At 31.3% G+C, this 21503-nt stretch overlaps 1 protein-coding gene across 3 annotated transcripts; it reads right to left on the reverse strand.

The window, feature by feature from the left end:
• Nucleotides 1-3148: 3148 nt before the first annotated feature.
• Nucleotides 3149-6480, reverse strand: LOC108828282 (WPP domain-interacting tail-anchored protein 2). Of its 3 annotated transcripts, none has more exons than XM_018601916.2 (5): nucleotides 6253-6480; nucleotides 5287-5790; nucleotides 3842-4974; nucleotides 3600-3752; nucleotides 3149-3487 (listed from the first exon to the last, which is right to left on the reverse strand). In XM_018601916.2, the coding sequence occupies exons 2-5, from the start codon at nucleotides 5780-5782 to the stop codon at nucleotides 3290-3292; spliced, it is 1980 nt and encodes a 659-aa protein (XP_018457418.2). In that variant the 5' UTR covers nucleotides 5783-5790; nucleotides 6253-6480; the 3' UTR covers nucleotides 3149-3289. The 3 variants fall into 3 exon arrangements, with proteins under 3 accessions (XP_018457418.2, XP_018457417.2, XP_018457419.2); XM_018601915.2 differs by having other exon boundaries at nucleotides 6190-6480; XM_018601917.2 differs by having other exon boundaries at nucleotides 3596-3752; nucleotides 6190-6477.
• Nucleotides 6481-21503: the final 15023 nt, after the last annotated feature.

Raw genomic sequence — 21503 nt, forward strand, 5'->3', positions numbered from 1 at the left:
GGACTTTGTTTAAAATGATTTGTGGTGAACAAAAAAATCTGAAATAGGTCGACCAAACAATAGATTTTTTTAATAATTTGTGGTCTAATATAATGATTAAGTAAAAATTGGGTTTTAGAATGTTTTGCTTCAAAAGAACTTGCCCTGGTGTCAAATAAAATCAGGACCAAATGGTTACTTATTATCTGCAGATGTATAGATTTAAGATTTCTCAGTATTTTGACATTTAGATTAAAAAAACAAATTCTCGGTATTGCACATGATATTATATAATGTATTACATATTGTGACCATTTCTCTTTAGTTTTGTAAGCAAGTCCATTTAATAAAAACAAAACCCGTATTTACAAACAGATTTTTAGAGTGGGGCCCACATATGGGACACGTAACTTTGATGTATATACTATATGTCCCAGTAACTTTGATTTCCAAGACTCAATTGAAATGCTCTCATAACATGTATAGATATTGCTGTTCAAAACTCACTGGGGAAAGATATGTTAGATTATTTTTTTTTAGAAGGAACACCAAACATGGGCTCCAAAAAAGTTACCAGTAGCTTCATCACTTTATCATTGTTCAGTTAAAAATATCTCTTTGAACAAAAACTTGATTAGTTTATACATCATGAACTCGTACATTATAACTGAACTCCACGTTTGGGGTGAAAGCGGCCTTGGTTTCGACAGCAATGGAATGGAGCAGGTGTTCTTTTTGCTTTCTGTCACTTTTATCTTTTATTTCTGCCACTAAACTTGAACATGGGACATAATCGAGAGATTTACTCATATGCTATATTTAACTTAAAATGATACAACGCTTTTTTGTGTTTCATCACCTTTTCTTAAAAATTTCAAGTCACCAGACCTTTATATGAAGCATTCTTCTATATACATGCTTCAAGTGCAGCCAAACAAAGTCATCGGGTTTCTACAAAACATATTTATGTAAGTAATGAGTAATCTAACCCAAAATGAATGTGATTTGGAGTGAAAAATTCTAATTAAACCTACCTTAATTTTGGGCTTAGTCTTGGAGTCATGCAGCTTAAAATATATAGCTACAATGATATTCACATATAAAATCATTAACCCACGTAACAGAATAAAATGCATACATATATCATAACTGGATCTGATCAAATAGCTAGTTACTTGATAAGAGTTCATTGCTACAAATGAGTGTCTAGAGATTTGTTTTCTTTCTCCTGCCACTGTGAGATGGAGAACATGTTTTGTTTTTCTTCCTTCACGTGTTTCCCTAGGGTACACACATAAACTATCCTTCCAATTCAGACCCATGGTTGCTCTCATCTCTATAGCTTCTTTTTCACTCATGTCTGAAAACATTACATAAGCATGTTCCTTATTATAAACCGGTAGAGAAAGAAGTTTTTAGTTACCTCCAAAGATTCAACGGCTTCCCTTTGATTTTCTTTGATGCAAGTGCCAGCTCTTTCTTTACAGGATTCAAAAGTCGGAGAGAAAATAGAAACATTAACAACGAAATTACAGAAACATAGATGATGAATTTTGACTCTGAATAAATAAAGGCCTTCAATTTTTTAGGTTCTGCATATATTTTTCGTCAACCACATCAATTTAAATAGATGCTACACAAAAAAGGAAAATAAAAAACAAAGTATAGGGTATATTTCAAAAAATAGGAAAAAAGTATAAGGTATATTATGATACCAATGAAAGCTCAGCAAACCTCCAAATATTAGGTCAAATAGCATGAGCTTAAATGCCCCATAGAAGTTGCTGCTGCATTGTCATATAAAGACAATTAGACGACAACCGAAATGCCAGAGAATATAATATAAATTCAACTATGGAACAAATACAACTACGCTTGGAACAGTGAGTATAGGACTTATGTGTCAATGAGAAATCATCTTCCTGGGGACTGGGGTATGACAAAGACAGTTGAGAAGACATAATTTGGCAGGGTATAAATAGATAAAGTATTCGTTTAAAAAGGATGGTGTAGTCATAGTTACCTTGTCGGTTGACTTGGAGAGGTATGTGTCAAGATTTCCAATTGAGGCAAGTTCTTTCTTTTAAATCTCTCCAATTGCCTCAACACGTGGAAAGCGTTCACCCAAGCTGTGAACATAAGAAATTTTTTCATAAGCGACACATCAACGTTATTTAAATGTATAATTTCCTTAAGACGGTTAGAAAACCTTTTGTCAAATATGAGTCGCAAGATGTGTAGTCGTTTGCGGTGTGGAGTTGAGGTAGAGGTTACCTGCGATGCAAGAGTTTCTGTTTAGTCATGGCTTAAAGGCAGAGTTATGAATAGAACTGTTAAACTGATGAAGCGACCATGTGAGAGTGATGTGTTCTGACCTTTTCATCTAGAAGCAGGAGGGTATTACTCATGAGCTCTCCATTCTTCTTGATGTTTCCTGAATCCCAAAAACGAAGGAGCCGGCCAACAACTACCGGAAAAGACCAACCAAGGCGGATATCATCAAACGTTGCGTCGTGAATAACAGGTTGAGCAGAAATTGCATTGGAGGCAGACAATTTCAAAGGATGGTTCTAGATTTTTTCGAGAGAAGATAAACTCATAGAGCGTGTATGAGATGTGATATCCGTCTCAACCCTCTCCTATTTATAGGGTTTCAAGTGTTCTTCGGTTACCAGCTGCATCAAGCTTTGATAGTAAGCGAGGGAGACGGAGAGCTCGGCGTAGTAATTGACTTTGATGTGAAATAGAGAATGCATAGCAGAAGAAAAACGTTCATGGGAGAGTGAGAAAGAGAAGGAGACGGATATATGGAAGATAAAAAGTTGAGATGAAGATGAGACAATGATGTTGAATCGTCGTAGATTGAAAGTGGAGACTATTTGAGACCTAATAAAGTCCAACCTTAAACGCCTGAGTTTTGGTTACTTTGGAGTACGATAATGTTAATGCGCAGGACTTCATAATGGGTCCCAGATGAATCGGGTTTTTAATGGGCGCTTAGCAAACGTTTGAAGAAATAATTATTTAAGTGGGCCCACCGAAAAAAGAAGAGTGATGACGTGTCACCTTGGGAATGAGTAAAGTGGCTCATTATATTATAGATTACATATTAGTCCACCTTCAATTATAGGAAATCACTTTATAGTTGCGTAACTGTTGACAAAAAAAATCTTGAATTACTTTTTTTTGTAGAGGTAAATAAAACAACAGTTGAGATACATTGCTTGAATATAAATACAAGAGAATCGAGTAATTACAACACAATGTACAAATAATGATATACTTTCTCAAGAGAGACAAATCAGATTTTTCAAATTGAACTTGTTTTTCCTTTAACAAAAGCCAAAGCAAAGAATGAAAGAAACAGCACAAAAGCTACTGCAAAAACTGGTATGTGTCTTAAGTTGCTTGCCCTTCTGATCTCTGTGTTCATACTACTATATTCAGAGGCAGAAGGAACCTCTGGTTCAACATTATTTTGTGGTTCTTCCCTTGTTGTCTCACCCTCCTGTTCATAGAGAGAAAAAATTAGTACAATAGAGACAATGATCTATATTTCGCTTTCCCTACTACACAAGAAAATGTTAAAAAAAATATCTGCACGCAGACCAAATACCTGCCTGCAGACTTTCAGCAAGTCCCCCTATTCCGCCACCATCTGTGGTAGTAGGCAGCTCTTTGTCCCCATCATAAGTTCCATTCCTTTGGTATTTACTTCCCTCTGAGCACTGGTTCACTCTCAGTTTTTCATTTTCCTTTGCCAAAGAATATAGCTGCAAAAAAGACATTAATGGTTGGCTTGTGTGCCCACTTTTCTTGACAAAGCAAAAAAAAAAAAAATCAGGCACATAGAGACATGTACCTGTTCTTTTATACGTTCCCTTTCACTGGATAACTGCATCACCATATCCATCAAAAGCTTGTTCCTCGTAGCTATTTCTTGCGCATATTTCTCTTTTTCTTTGTTAATTAGATCCAATGATGCTTCCAAGGATTTGGCTCTTTGCCTCAGAGATGTCACTTCTTTGTTAAGTGCAGAGTTGGTTGTAGAAAGCACAATGCACTGCTCCTCAACTGTCTCTGTTCTACTCTCAGCTTTAGAGGCTTTAGACTTGAGATCTTCGATCAAGGTCTCCATGTCCCATATTGCTGAGTACAGCATGTTCTGCTGTTCTTGAAATGCTTCAGATGATACCTTGGAGTTTTGTAATTGAAACTCTAATTCCCTGAGCTGCTTCTCCAGCGAGTTCACCTTCTTTGTCTTCTTATCATCAGCATCTTTGAGGAAACTTAGTTCCTCGGTAAGTTCAAGGTTTGCAGCGTTTAGCTCTTTAATCTTGGTCTCTCCACTCTCAGCTCTGCTCTCAGCCTCAAAGAGGCTTTCTTTGACTGACTCATTCGCATTCTCCATCTCAGCAAGATGTACCAGAACTTCTTGTTTGGAGGCATTGACGCTCTTCAGCTCAACCTCAGTATCTTTCAGTTTCTGTTCAGTTAACTTCACATGTTCCCTCAAAGTAACTACTTCTGAAACTATCTCTTGATTCTCTTGAATTGTTCCCTCAAGCTGTTTCACCTCAAGATCTCTAGCTTCGAGCTGTGCAGTGATATCTTCAAGCTTAGCCTTAAGTTCTGCTTCACGCTGAGCTGCCCCATTCTGACTAAACTGGATAATCTGAAGACGGCCAACGAGCTCCTTTGAGACACCCATAAACACCTCTGAGGAATTCTCTGCTTCAAGAAACCGTCCCCATATAAACTCTGATGCTTCCTCCATCCTAGAAGATACCTCTTCCGTGTAGTGTAGCTTGAGTTTCAGCTGTTCTTCGTTCTGCTGGAACTCCATTAGCTTCTTCTCAAGCTCTAGCTCTCTTGACAGTGACTTCTCCAGCATCCTCAGAGCATTTTTGTGCCTCAAGTCAGATGGTCTCAACGCATACTTCTGCCTTAAATCTTGATTGTTTCCTGAATACTCCACTGACTCTTCATTTTCACCTGCCAACATGTTTGTCAATAATAATTAGATCGACTTAAATCGGTTTAGAATGGTTTAAATCAATTTGAATTGTATAAATCGGAATTTAAGAAAATCATTTCGGCTATTGACCTATAACTAATTTAGAATGGTTTAAACTGCCTAGACCGATTTAGAATGGCTTAAATCAATTTGATCGTATAAATCGGAATTTAAGAAAATCGTTTATGCTGTTACCTATAACTAATTTAGAATGGTTTAAACTGCCTAGACCGATGTTTAGAACTATGCAAACCAAAATTTAAAGCAACCATATTGTGAGAAAGTCTTACTTGTTCCATTTCTTATGTAATGAAGTGTTCTTCGAAGCTGAGCCAATTGCAAAGTGATCTCCGAGACTTGTCCCCTAGACTGCTTCAAAGACTCTGCAGATTCAGCCAATTTGCCTTCCATAACGTTATAGCTCACCTCTTTGCAAGCAGATAACTTATAAGAAGTGTCAACGATCTGCGCTTCCAGCTCATCCAAAACCTCGTCCACGTCCTTTAACTCAGACTCCAATATACCACACAACAGATCAAACGTCAAAGCTTTCTCAAAAGACGCTGCGGAAGAGCCAAGCGTCGTCCCCATCCCTTCGAGATCGTTATCCCAAGCCAAAAGGTGCATAAGTAGAACATGCAGGTTCAGCAGCTTTTCGCTGGTGTAAGCCGAGTCTATCTCTAGCTTTGTCAGTATCTTAAACATCCCTTCTCTCGCTTGCTCCTCCTCCTCACTCCTACTAGACAAGGCTTCTTCACCGTGATCTTCCTGAGATGTTTCCTCCATTCTTGAACCTGAAAAAAAAATCAATACTTCAAAGCTTAGCTACTAGAAACAAGAAAAAACTACCATAAAGGCATTCTCTTTCTATATAAAACCAATAATTAGTTAACTAATTACAGAACATTCAGGCTAATAAAGATAAACTTAATCCCATAATTGAAAATGTTATCTGGGTACTACTCAAAAATATCTTTACTCAGATCAAAAGTGCCCACTTTATGAGAAAGTCAACTTGACAAGTAAGTTTACTTGATCACATATTGACTTGTACAATTCTGTTAAGACAAAAGAGATCCATTTAACTCAGTTACTGATCTATTACCACAAAAGATTCAAACTTTACCATGAAAGATCAAAACCCAACAAGTTTTAAAAGAAAAAAAAAAACAAGAAACAAAAAATGGTCTTACTTGGAACAGACAAGACAGAGAGTTGAGAAATCAGACAGGATCTGGGAAGAGATATAACTGTACCGATGAGGTTTTAAGCTAACTCGTGGGTAGATGAAGAAACCGATCAGGAAGCTTTGTCCGTCAACGTACCCCGAGTTTGGTGGGTTTCAGAGATAATGCTAAAATGCGCAGCTTGTTTACGAGTCAGCTAATGATAAAGGAAAGCGCGCGCATGATAGTTGTGAGACTTGGTGGGATTGGAGTTGTGCGCACGTTAGCCGAGGTTTCTTCTTTTTTTCTGTGGTGGACGTTTGAATTATTGAGAAGAAAACAACTTTAAGGTTTGTCTGCTTCTTATTGGTTTATTTACAGCCAAAAAGGCCTAAAATGACAAAATCTCTTTTCCTCTCGTGATGTCTGTAACACTAACTTCAGATATGTATATAGTTTAAGACAATTTAATGTTAAATTTTCAAACTTTTAAAAATATTTTTTTTTAAATGTTACTGAGCATATATATATTCTTCTTTAATGTGGAAATAACAGGATATATTCGCACTTAAGATTGTGATTTCTTTTATACATAGTATTAATTACAAAGCAATTATTTTACATATAATTTTAGTTCTGTACTACAGTTTTATTATTGATTTTAGAGCAATTTATGGTAGCATGGCATCTCTGTGAATTAATTTATTAACAGTATGACAACCACATGTATGATGTAGAACGCTCTAGTTCCATTTTTATGACTAGCTTTGGTTGTGAATGGTTAGGTGATATATATATGGTAATGATCATTTTAACGTTTTTTCTTTATTCTGTGTGGTGAATGTTAACAACATATGCGCAAAGGTAACTTAGATCGTAATTTGAGTTGCGGTTTTGAGTTATTTATATATGTGTATATATTCGTATTAGATGATTACACAATTTTATTATGGGGAATTGCAATGCATAGACATTGTAAAACAAAAAAACAACTTTATAACCATTTCAACTTCATGGTTATGATATTTTTTGTATCATATGTATAATGACAAAAACTACCATTTATTTCCACTCTCATTTCCTGTTCATTCTCACTCTCATTTTTTGTTCATTCCCACTTTCACTTTTATTGTTGTTTTCATTCTTATGAAATTATTTTTTTCCAATTATATTAAATTAAATGAATATTTACAAGTTTTATGAAACTTACTTTATACAACATATAATTAGCATATCCAACAAGTGATCGTCTGATTTTTTCTTCATATAATTGTATGGATTTACTGTTTTGTTACTTTCCAATATATGTGGACCAAAAAACAGAGAATCTATAGAATTATTGGAGAAGATAAACAGTACGTTTTGTGTTGTACTATTTTAAATTATAGTATAGTATGATATATTTTTTTTTCTTTTGCAATTTGTATCTCCTTCTCTACCTCATGATCCTTACTCATTACTTCATCAGTTACATTGTTTTGTCCTCCAACACCGTTGCCGCTCATCATCTCTCTCTCTATATAAGGAAATTTTAGAAAATTTTTATATATACAAAGTTTGTGGATGTGTCGAGTATTCCATATCACAATATGTATAGTATAGTCACGTAATGGATAATAGTTTGGGTTTAGGGCTTTAAGGTTTAGGATTAGGGTTTGGATTTAGAGTATATGGTTTGGGTTTAGGGTCTGGGTTTAGAGTTTGGGTTTAGGGTATATGGTTTGGGTTTATGGTTCATAGTTTTGGGTTTAGAGTCTGGGTCTAGTGTTTAGGGTATATGGTTTGGGTATATGGTTTAGGGTTTGTGTTTAGGGTATATGGTTTGGGTTTAGAGTTTAGGATTTGGGTTTAGAGTTTACGATTTGGGTTTATGGTTTGGGTTTAGGGTTTATCCTAGGATTAGAGTTTGGGTTTAGGGTATATGGTTTGGGTATAGAGTTTGGGTTTAGGGTATATGGTTTAGGTTTAGGGTATATGGTTTGGGTTTAAGGTTTAGAGTTTGGGTTTGGGTTTAAGGTTTAGAGTTTGAATTTAGGTTTAGGGTTTAGGGTTTAAAGTTTGGATTTGGGTTTAGAATTTGAGTTTAGAGATTGGGTTTTGATTTAGAGTTTGGATTTAGGGTTTAGGGTTTAGAATTTAGAGTTTGGATTTGGATTTATGGTTTAGAATTTAGAGTTTGAGTTTGGGTTTAGGGTTTAGAATTTGAGTTTGGTTTTAGAGTTTAGAGTTTATGATTTAAAATTTGTGTAATTGTCATAAATTTAACTTTTATAATATAGTATTGCTTACTAATACACCTCACAACATTTATGTATAAGTGAAATACTATTCTATGTATATGTATAGTACAACGCTTTATTCTTAGTTGTCACAATCTTTGGACTATAATATATGCTATATAGTATAGTATTATAAATTTAGTTTTAAAGCGTCAACATCAAACGCACGCGTCTAAAAGGAGATTTTGGTCACAATTGTATGCTAATTATTTTATCCACGGTTGCAACTGTAGAATTGCTATATTTTTGAGTGTTGGGCTTTTTCAAGCCCACGTCCAACTCTATCTTGTCCGATTAGTACGATATTGTCCACTTTGGGCCCGAAGGCAAAGCCCGCATGGATTTGTTTCTGGGACTCCTTCCCAAAAGGCCTCGTACTAATCAGAGTTGGACATCTCTTTATATACTAGACATTATTTGTCTAAACTTCCAATGTGGGACTTTGTTTGCATTCACAACAAACCTCCTCTCAAACCAAGTACCACATAAACACTTGATTTCCAACCTCCAGCGAAACCTGGCACACCTCTTATACCCGCCGTAATCACCAACGAGACTCTTCACCTAACCCTTGTTACACCATTAGGATTTATCCACCTAACCCTTATTGCACCATTAGGACATTCACCACCTAATCTTTGCAGCACCGTTAGGAATACCCACCTAATCTTGTATCGTCGTTAGGGAGAGACTTTCGATACAAGTCTCCGACACCACTTATTCGCGAAGTCATCTTGAGGATTCTTCTCCCACAACCGAAGCTCCCAGGATCTTTGACTGGTCTCTGCTACAAGCCCCTCCTTTCCCATCGAAGGAAGCACTACTTCGAATTTGAAGGGTATTTTGGTCTTTTTGCAGATATTCGTCATCCCGGCTCTGATACCAATTGTTGGGCTTTTTCAAGCCCACGTCCAACTCTATCTTGTCCGATTAGTACGATATTGTCCACTTTGGACCCGAAGGCAAAGCCCGCATGGATTTGTTTTTGGGACTCCTTCCCAAAAGGCCTCGTACTAATCAGAGTTGGACATCTCTTTATATACTAGACATTATTTGTCTAAACTTCCAATGTGGGACTTTGTTTGCATTCACAACATTGAGTTTTTCCTCTCTTATGTACATCTCACAAATTCTCCATTTTATTATCCGAACCAAACTATAAATAAATAAAAGAACATTTGGCGAAAAAAAAAGAGAAGGAAACTTAGATCAGAAATCGTGCTAAAATATCATCTAAAGCGCCGGGTTTAATTCCAGAATATGGAGTATGCTAGCTTTTTGGGTTCATATCTATGTACACGTGAACGATCTTTGAATGTTTTATCATATAGTATTAGGTTTAGTAAACTGTCAATGTTGATAATGAAAATATATAGGTCAAATTCTGATCGAGATGGTTGGGTCAAGGTTTTTTTTTTTTTGAAACTTTTTGATGAATCTTTTTTAGTAAGTCTTAGCAGTACGGTTTACAACTAGACTTGAGCTGCAACAATATTCTTTTGCGAAAGCAAGTGGTCAAGATTTTACGAGTAATAAAACTGGGCATTCTAAAATGTGATGGGTATGTGGTGTAGAGTGATGGTGATTGGGCTCGTGAGTGACGGTGACTATGAATGGGAAATGTGTAGAAACCATGCTGGTTTCATTGTTTACTTAATGTGATCAGCAGATTTCTTTGTTGTCGTGCTGCTCGTGCATGTTAAGTATAATGTTACTTTGACAGAAATTTTGTGGCGTAAGAGCTATGCACACGATATTACAAAAACTATTAATTAGCACGTGTCAAAGTTGTCTCGGATTCCAGAAAAAATATGTACGATTTCTTTGTAGGGTTAATGGCTGATATCAAAAACATCTATGAGTGTTATAAGCTCTTAGATCTAGATTTATGTTGTCCGTAAACTCCAGCTATTAAAAAAAAAAGGATCCATCTATCTATATTAATTTTGGGGGGTAAAATTATACTATTAAAGTTTGTGGTAAGTGATGATGCGTTTCTATTAAAGATGAATACGAGAAATACGTTAAATGATTGCGGTCTTGAGATGGTCAAAACTCAAGATTCTCCTAGGCCTTTGCCTTCACGCACAGATAGGTAATGCTTTCATGTTTATACATTGTCGCAATCGTATGTGCGGAGCATTTTCTTTTACCAAACATGTTGCTATCAGGTATATTCACTTCAAAATGAAAAAAGACGTATCCAAGTCTTACAAAAAACATGTATCCAAATAACATACTTCTAAAATTTTATATATTTTTATTTTACATTACATGGTATTTTATATTTTCTGGTATGTTTTATCACTGATAAAAATTTCGTTAAATATATAATTAATAATATTTTTTTTACCAAACATGTTGCTATCAGGTATATTCACTTCAAAATGAAAACGATGTATTTAACATACTTATGAAATTTTATATCACATGATTTTTTATATTTTCTGGTATGTTTTATCACTGATTGAAATGTTGTTAAATATATAACTAATAATATTTTTGTTTAGAAAATAATAATGTTTAGTTAATTTGTGTGTATAATCATAAAACTACGATAGTAAATGAAAGCTAAATACATGACTGATTTGCACACGTGATTTGGTTAATCAAACTATTAAACCAATCTGGATCCAAGAGAAAGAAGTATTTTACCAATCATATAACATTGTTGAGTGACGTATGTTTTTGTGAAAAAACATATTTATATATATTTTTAACTTTTTAAGTCCAAAGTGGTGTGGAGTTACCCACATAAAAATAAAAGAAATGGATGTGTAATTAAGGTAGGATTCCAAGTTATTTAGACGGTTACAAATTATATTATTCCCATAAATTATAAATTAAAAGTTCAACAAAATTAAACCAAAATTGATTCAAGTTTCATATATTCATATTTTCACCTATTAAATATTTGTTTTATTTGTAAAATGTTTTTATCACTCAAATATTATTCCATACAACTATTTTTTTAAGAACCACATTTGTTCGCATAAACCTTATAAATTAATAATATTTGAACTAACTCCAAACCAAGTCTAAACTAAATATCATCGGAACCAAATTGTAAATGAATCAAACTACAAATAGTTTTGGATAATTTCAAATTTTTTGATAATAATACGAAACCAGAATGTAAACGTTAACTTAATTGCCTACTTTTAAGTGATGATGCCATTTAGATGATACTTAGAACTAAATCTACTAGGTTGTGTTTTACAATTCAAATCCTTCTACAGTTTAATTTTAAAAATGTAATAATTTTGGTTTAAAACTTTTAATGGTGTTAGAAAACATATTACTAGATTTACTATTTCAAAACATATAAAAACCATTATTTGCTGGCAAAAAACAATTATTTATCTGGTCCTTTCATATATTTATGTGCGTGTGCTAACTAAATAATTCATAAGTACTTAAAAAATCTAAAATAATACGTGTTTGATACGTTATATATTCAATACCAGAAAAATAATGAAAGGAGCGTGTGATTGAGAAATATGGAGTAAATGATAGGAAAATAAAAAGTGAAAATAAAAAATTAAAACAAAAGTTGAAAAGAGAGTAAAAAAGTAATTTTTTAAAAAAATTAGAGTAAATTTTGTTTGTGCATTTTACTTTCTTCACCTAGTTCTGATGTGGCTAGTCTTATTGCGTAATTAAAAAGAAATAAAGTAGGTACTAGCAGCAATACACAAATGAAAAAAGTATCGACTGTTAATAATGCTGCATAGGGTTAAAGTATTGTCGATAATTAAAGAATTTAAAATAGAAATGATAAAGGCGTAGGCTGGATATTCCATTATTATAAGGTTTCTTTAGGTCTTTTGGAAATTGCAAGTCCCGAGGCCAACTAATAATGACCTCGATCTCTGCGCTAACCGGACCGCCCATCTACTCTTCCCTTATTTTATTTGATCTTAGCTTGTAGTTGTTAATACGTTTACACTTGTTCAATCGCCAGTCCTATAAACAAAAGGATTTGTGTTAGGGAAAACCAAACAATTTGCGTCAATAATCATTTACCTAGTTAGTAAAATACACCAAGTTGTTCTAATAAAAGGGAACTAAACTCAAGTAAACATTTGACCATTTATTGGTATGTTTTGGATGCAGTTTCGGAATAAAAAGGCGACAGAGAGCTTAGACTGTTAAATTCATTTTCTAACGTTTTAAAACAAATTAGAGATTATTATATTGATATAGAGAAACAATCTGAATTGTTAAAAAATTAGTTGACGATAAAAAATATCCATTTGAAACCAACAAAAGCATTATCGAACATTCATCTCCACTAAACATTTCCTCGAAATAACAGCACTAACATTTTTTGACTAAACATTAACAATTTTAACCGCACTTCTAGATGATTTAATTATAAATTAAATCAAATGAGTATATATATTAAGTTGACTTATAAACTTTGAAATGATTGTCTTATATTGTATTCTTCGTTTTCTTTAAAACTCGTACCAAAATAGAGTTTAGAGCATCTTTATTGTTATATTTCAGCACATCTTAAGATAATATAATAAAAGGAAAAAATTGAAATAGTGATCAGAAATGTGTATCTCAAGATCTTCCACAAGAAGTGTTTTGGTGAGATTATTAGGGTGACATGACACTAAATTTCACTTTTTACTTTATTTTATTAACTATTCACATTTAAGATATATCTCTCCACTTATATCCCATTAAAGATGCTCTAAGTAATAGTTAATTGGTTTTCATACAATTGCAATCTCGAACTTGGTCGTGCCATTTCATTGTATCCACTGACGTTAACATATTAAAAAATGTCGAACCTTTAACTTAAACTTTTAAAGATTGTTCTGATTATTGTACAAATTTTCTTTCCACTTCGTCATCAGTTAGACAATTATCATTTCAACATTACCAGTCCACATTTTGTCAAAAAAAAAAAACATTACCAGTGCACAATGTTCTCAACTACAACATAATATATTCTTGTTAGGAAAAGTACAGTGCATTTTGCTTTTTAGCTTTTGGGACAGATCTCTCGTGCGCTTTGATTTTGACCTCATCGCAAGCTAGTTAAGAGCATCTCCAACCCCACTCTATTATTCACTCTAAAATAGAGTTTAAAGTAAGAAATGCTCCAATGGTACTCTATTTCTCACTAGAATGAAAAATAGGTTTACTCCAAATATAGAGTAAGTTGTTTTTTTTTTGTTCATCACTCTATTTTTACTCTAAAATAGAGTACCATTGGAACGAACTTCATTTCTATTATAGAGTTACTCTATTTTAGAGTAAAAAATACAGTGAACCTTTGGAGATGCTCTAAGAGATAGCAGTGGTTTAAAATTTTGCACTGAATAAAATCGTTATCATATCAACATTTCATACGACGGAGCGTTTGGATATGCAAAATAGAACTGGTAGGCTCAAATTATTTATTGGTCGGAGATTTTTTTCATTATAATCAACATCCATGGATATTTTTTTTACAATTTTCTAATAGTTAGTATAAGTATGTTTAAATTGTTTTATATAATCTTTTAAGTGATGAACTAGTTATATAAAATATAAAATAATTTTTAGTCTAAGATAGAATACTTAATTTTTAAGAAAAGAAAGTTTTGAAATTGAACTCTTAATCTCATGGGCCGGAGAGGGTTGCATTCGCCGTCCCCTAACTCAGCCGACCCTGCACCTAAACCATTGAACTGTAAATGAAACCTAAACTCACAGTATTTTATCAGAAGCATATTAGTTAAAATAAGAAACTAAGTTCTTACTCAGAGTGTTCACAAAATCTTTTCAATGTAAACAACCATAGCATAAAGCATAACTCCCTTCACAAACATTAAAAATTCGGGTTGTTAATCTAAAAACCGAGGTTGATCAACCAGAAATAAACTAAGTCAAATGTTGAACATTGCATATTTGAGGTTTGTAACGATTCACCCTTCGGACATATATGGTTGACCGAGACTGAGGATTCTTCTTTGCTGCTTTGGTTGGTAAACTGGTCACTGCTCATACCATTGGTAATACGCTTAACGAGATTTACTCATTTCTTCCTTGGATATGAGCCAAAGCAAAGCTATATCAGACACTTCAATGACCGATAAATAAGGCCAATGCCAATATGGCCAGTGCAGTTTCTCGAAATCACTTTCAAAGCTATATTAGAACAAATTTGATCTTAACAGTCACTTTGATACCATTCGACAACTGAAATGACAAATTTTTCGGTATAACGCTACAAATACTTAGACCCATCCGATGCACTACATAAGTTCCTTGGTTCAAATCTTGTTTAAAGAGCGTTGATTCCTTGGATAATTATTTTTGGAAAGACCTAAAATGAAATTATAATTATAAACTTTTTTCTTGCCAACTAAAAATTGTAACTTAAAGACCTCTCTCAACCACGAAGATCTTGTATAAGATTATTTGACTAACCAAGACGTACGAATCATTTTTATTTGACTAAAAGTGTCACAAGTTGCCTAAGCTGACAGAATGTAATAACTCGAATATCAAATTAAAATATTCCAAGCAACAGTAAAAGATCTAACAAAATGTCAAATATTGAAATATATTTTTGTTTCTTATCGATATATTATTATAATTGCTATGAATCTTTTAGCAAGTCTTAGCAGTACGGTTTACAACTAGACTTGAGCTGCAACAATATTCTTTTGCGAAAGCAAGCGGTCAAAAGACACAAAAATAACTTTATATTTATTTTAATAAATCTCCAACAAGCCGTGCATGAAAATAAAAGTACTTGTTTAAAAATTACCTATGATTCGGTACAAAATCCAAAACATTGAACATGAAACCAATTATTGTTATGATTAATACGCAAGCATTATACCATATATTATATAAACACTTGACAATGGAGAGATTAACCTATATATTTGACATATACACATTTTAATATTGAAACTTGAACTTATTCATCATTGAAACTGGCAGATAAAAGCATGCACATGACCGACTAAAAATAATTATGTCAAACATCAGGCTCATAATACTAGTAATATAAAAGTATTGAGTTACATGGTCATATACTTTCATAATACAAGTGAATTAATGATTACTTATGTCGGTAAGTTTCAATGTAATAGATCAAAGCAGCAAATCGATGTCTATTTCTGATTGTACAACAGTATATAAATGGTAGACTTTAGTGAAAAATAAATCTCTTAATTAGAAAATAATGGTAAATAAAATATGTATTAATTTTAATATATATGAAAATATAAAATGTCAATTATTTTAAATACAGAAGACATAAAAAACAGAAGACATATATAAATTTAATGTAGTATGATATACAAATGATATAAATTAATATTGTTTTTATAAAATAGGTTTAAGCTAGATGGATTTTGTGAAATATTTTACCAGACAAACCTAGCTCATTAAATATTATAAAAACAAGAAAATAAATAATGAAAGCCTGTTTCTCCAAGATTTTATTATACTGTATTAAAAAAAAAGATAACACCAAAATGAAAGTTGTCACTGTCAGCCGATTGCTCTCATAGGAATACTGTAATTACGTGTTAAGCCTTACAGATTTAAGGAAATAAAAATACTTAACTAATCTCTTTCACAAAAAATTAAGGAAAAACCTGCAAATTACTTATAACTAGGTGACCGACCCGCACCCTGTGCGGGTATAAAAATATTATATAATATCGGTTGAGTTCAAATGTAAGAGAAGGTGGAACAAGTGAGAGTTTCAATGCTGAAACATGATTTGCGCAAATCTCCAAGATGCAGTAAGGGTGGAATTCGTTACTTTTTCGGTTCGGTTGGTTTGTTTAGTTCGATTTTAATATTTTTTTTCAACTGAAGTAAACCATATTTAGTCTAGTTCGGTGTGCTTTATGTCCAGTTTAGTTTATATTCGGTTCGGTTTGTTTTTTTTGATCGGTTTAATTAGGCTCTTTGTCGCTTAATTTTTTAAAAGAAAAATTATGTTTTAAAACATAAATTATGTACACATAAATTATGTGAACTAAATTCAATATAAAACTGAAACAAAAACTTAAAAAGTCACAAAAAGTATATAAGAATAAAACAAATGAATGTTAACTAAAGTAAAAAAGATATCAACATCGTTAGTATGTTTTTAATAAAAGTTAACTAATAAAAAAAACAAATGTAAGAAAAATATACAGGAAATAGTGATGTATTAAAAAAATGTGATAAAAATCTCATAGGTATCACAATCCCATAGAAACCTGAAAAGAAAATGTGATAAAATTTTTAAATATAATTCATAAGTAATATAAAATAAGAAGAACAATTATGAATTAAAAAAATCCCATAGAAACCTGCAAAAAATTGTCAAATTTTGTTAGCAATTGTACAATATAAAATAATTCGATATTATACAATATTTTTATACAATATTTTTTTGGATATACCGTAAACACTAATATATCTCTCTCTCTCTCTCTCTCTCTCTCTCTCTCTCTCTCCCCTCTCTCCCCCTCTCTCTCCCTCTCTCTCCCCCTCTCTCTCTCTCTCCCTCTCTCTCTCCCCTCTCATCCTCCCTCCTCCCTCCTCCCTCCTCCCTCCGCCATCCCTCCTCTCTCCTCCCTCCCTCTCCCTCTCTCTGCCTCTCTCTCTCTCTATCTCTCTCTCTCACCTATTAATAGTGAGAAAAATATCTTTATTATTGATTTATATCATTACAATATCGCGAATTCTACAAAAGTAAAACAAAAAATTTAATTAATAGAAAATCTAACAAAAGCCACAGCTTAACCAATAGAAGAGTATACTATTGATAACACATTTCAAAACTTAAACAACGTCAATGAGCTTCCGATTCAAACGCATGATTGATTCAATCTCCTCCAAAGATAAACTCTTAATTTGATCTTCTGATAAACACAAGCCTGAAAGAACATGTAAAAGTTAATTTGATCTATTAACATTTTATTTTGATAAAAACATAAGCTAACTTGGTTTATCCGTACCTTTTCTTTGGTTGCATAATATATCTTGTGAGTTTTTCCCAAGTAGCAATTGCAAACGTTTTCTGGATTTGTGATACTATGTGTTAGCAATAGGATACAAAACAACTTGCGTAGATCTTTTTTGCTGATGCCCAATAACATGCTTCTTTAATAGTTTCAATATTTTCTTCATCATCGTCCTTCCGGATAACAGAAGAATTTATATTTTTTTTCTAAAAAATGTCATTAGATTAAGTTTTGAAAATAATAAGCAACTTTAAATGTAGACCATAAAAAAATGTAAGATATATATATATATATATATATATGTATATACAACAGTGTTGATATGGTTGCACGATAAGTTAGTATCAAATATTATATTCGTACAATTTATTACATTTTTTATTGCTATCTAGATTTTTTTGAATTTAATGTGTTAACATAAATCATTTTTAATTATTACCAATCAATCTTTTGAATTAAATATGATGAATATATGTTACGTGATGTTGCAATCATCATTAATGTGATAAATATGGACATATTTTTCAGTCAAGGCAAATTGTGAGAACTAAATAATAAACAAGTAATAATATAACTGTTAAATGACATAGTGTTGATCTTCAAGACTACTGTCATGATCTTCTTGGCTTTTTCTTTTAGACAAAGGAGTTCCTGAAAAATCAAAGAACCTGAGGAAATATCACCTAATGACTGCAACATCATGACCTGCAAAAGAAAAGGTTCATCTCATTAGTATGCTATTGTAACTATAAATAATAAGCAATTATAAAGTATAATACATGTTTAGAAGGAAAAGCAGAAAATATTAATTTTTCATAATAAATATTTAAATTGAATAAAGAAAGTTATTAAATCTACAATATCATAAGCTGATTTGAATTAAATATTACTCTTCTTGCGCAAGTTAGATTTATTTAAAATATTCTTTAATAAATTCTCAATAAATCTTACTCATAAGGTAATTTTATTTTTGGAATATCTTGTTGATAAAGCTAAAGGAGAACATCTCGTGAATAGATTGCACCAGAATTTTGGTTGACAAGTATCACCATAAATATTAAGTTTTAAATGCATGATTTTTGGAGAGAAAATATTTTGTCAATTAATTTCGTTTCTCTGACATCTAAAATATTTAGTAGGTATTTAATGAATTAAACACAGAAAGAGTCTCAAAAAGATGTTCTTTGAATCGAGAAAACACAAAAGGTAAGTAAAATGCTAGACTTTACTAAAATATTTAACTTTCACAATAAGCTATGTTCCAGAATATTCTCAAATTAACTTTAAAATTTATCTACCTATAAGTTAGGATTATTTATGGAATATATCTTATATTATTAAAACAGAAGTACAAATATAAAATATCCCTAAGTTTTCAAACTTGTTTACAATGACATGCCACTGAAGTAATTAAATGAATCTATCTTTAATGAATCATTTTTTTTCCTATTTATTAAACTATTTCCTAAATCAAACTTAACTTAATTTTCGTATTTAATATATTTCCTTAAACCAATTAACTAATTTTTAGGGATATTCAAATTTAATATCGATTTTAACTATATAAAACTTGGATAATGTTACCATTAATTATTTTGAACAAAAATCAAGTTTAAATTAGATATTAAACAATATTATGAATATTCCTAAAATATATGTTTAACTTAGCATTAATTATTGAACAATAAAATTTATATATGCTAAGATTTAAATATCTTTAAACAACTTATAGAACAATATGAAATATTTGTAAGTGAATATTATTTTTAATATAATTTAATCTCACTTAAGATTATATATATTTCAAAAATTTCTAACATATACGTTTAATCATTTCAGTTACTATAAATTATTTTCAACAAGAAAATTTAAATATCTTTGTATAACAATGTTTAATGTTTATAACCAAATATTTTTTCTAATGTATCTAAACCTCACCGTAATATCTGATCAAAATATTTAAAATTTTTATTACATTTGAAAAATAATTTCATGTTAAAAAGAAATATTATTCAAACATATCAATAGGTCAATATTTTGTCAAAAGTTTAGTAGCGGGCACGGCTCACTATTTTCTTTGTTGTATTTATAAAATATTTAAAATATGATAAATATTTAAAATATAAACTAATAAACATTTAAATAATATTCATTTATATAAAAATGAAAATAACAATCCGTGCGGACGCACGGGTCAAGCTCTAGTTGTTATTAAAATTACATTTTAAAAATAAAAAAGAGAATATATCGGGAATAGTTTACACTAATGATTTAATTTAAAAATATTACCCTTACAATTTAAATATTAAAGCATGAGATTAGGAAATAAGATATTATTTCAGTAGAGAAAATACCATCCTACTAATATTTAAAAATATAATGTGATTATCCAATTTTGATGTACAATAGAGAAAATACCATTCTAAGCGCACATCTTTTGCAGGACCGAATGGTGAACTCTTAGAGGTCTGAAATATAATTCTAAACCAAAAAACAATATGTATATATATAAGCTTATAATTCTAAACAATAATATAATTCTACTAATAAAAAAAAAGTATTCGCAACACAAAAAAGATGCTATTGAAATGATATAACTGAGAGATGTTATCAAATTGAGTAAACTTTTTTTACCAGATTGAGGAACAAAGATGTTATCGAAATGATATATCAAAGAGGTGTACAATCAAATCGATATATAGCTTCAGTGGATAAATCGTCATAATAAAGTATCTGCATATAAACCAAAAGAAAAATCAGCTCTCATGAAATATAAAAGCTTAATGTTCTAAAATAAGAAAAAAAAAAATTCAGAACATTATTAACATTAAAAGTTCAGAATACAAAGTTCAATGATTTCGTTTCTTCTACTGTGGATGTCTTATTTATAGTAAATTGATGGACGCTTCTCATTGATTTAGCTTGCATGATAAGCTAAGAAGTATAATTTTTTAATAAATTCTCAATAAATCTTATATTTATAACGCAATATTATTTTTGGAATATCTATCTTATTAAAACAGAAACATTATGTTGGACCTAACATTTATTTTGTAAGTTTTTAAATTAAATACACTTTTATACTTTATAGTTAAACCTACATTAAATCACTAATGTTCCTTTCTTTATACTACTATCCATGTTTCCAAACAATATATTTATTTCTTTATACTACTATCAATGTTTCCAAACAATATATTTTTATACTACTATCAATGTTTCCAAACAATACAATAATTAATCTTAGTTATTTTATATATATCATTTTCTCTTTAAAATTTTGTAGAAACGTTATAATTTCATAAATTGAAAAATAATAAACTTTAAAATTTGGATTATAAGATTACAAATTATGAAACTATTACAATTTAAATCCAATTAGATTACATATCGATCATCCATCAGTTCAATCGGTTAGTTTCGGGTTTTAGTGATTTTTTTAATATGTATATTTTAAAAACCTAAATTGAATTGTCAGATCTCCGGATTAACCGGTATAATCACAATCGGGTTGAATTTAAAAACACTGATTTAAATGCAAAAATATTTTAAATACACACTCTTTAAAAATTACCAAAATATTTGTTAAATTATTAGTGAAATTTTTCATCGTAAAATATTCCGCGCTTCCAAAGCGCGGGTCAAAATCTAGTCTTCTTGATAAAGCTAAAGGAGAATATCTCGTGAATAGATTGTACAAGAATTTTGGTTGACAAGTCTCGCCATAAATATTAAGTTTTAAACGCATGATTTTAGTAGAGAAAATATCTTGTCAATTAATTTTGTTTCTCTGAGATCTAAAATATTTAGTGAGTATTTAATGAGTTAAACAGAGAAATGATCGCAAAAAGATGTTCTTTGAATCGAGAAAACACAAAAGTTAAGTATTAAAGTGATTTCGTTTTTAGTAATGTCGATGATTAAAATAAATCGAAAAATAAATTCTAAAAAATCAATCAATAAGATCAACAGAATTCTTTCCATTTGTAATAAGGAAACTAATTATTACATGTATTAACTAATATTTTTTGCGCGAGTAATGTTAATAGGGGAATTAAATTATTTTTTCCTTTTCAATTAG

This window comes from Raphanus sativus, chromosome 9 (assembly GCF_000801105.2).
Source record: "Raphanus sativus cultivar WK10039 chromosome 9, ASM80110v3, whole genome shotgun sequence".
Classification (NCBI taxonomy): domain Eukaryota; kingdom Viridiplantae; phylum Streptophyta; class Magnoliopsida; order Brassicales; family Brassicaceae; genus Raphanus; species Raphanus sativus.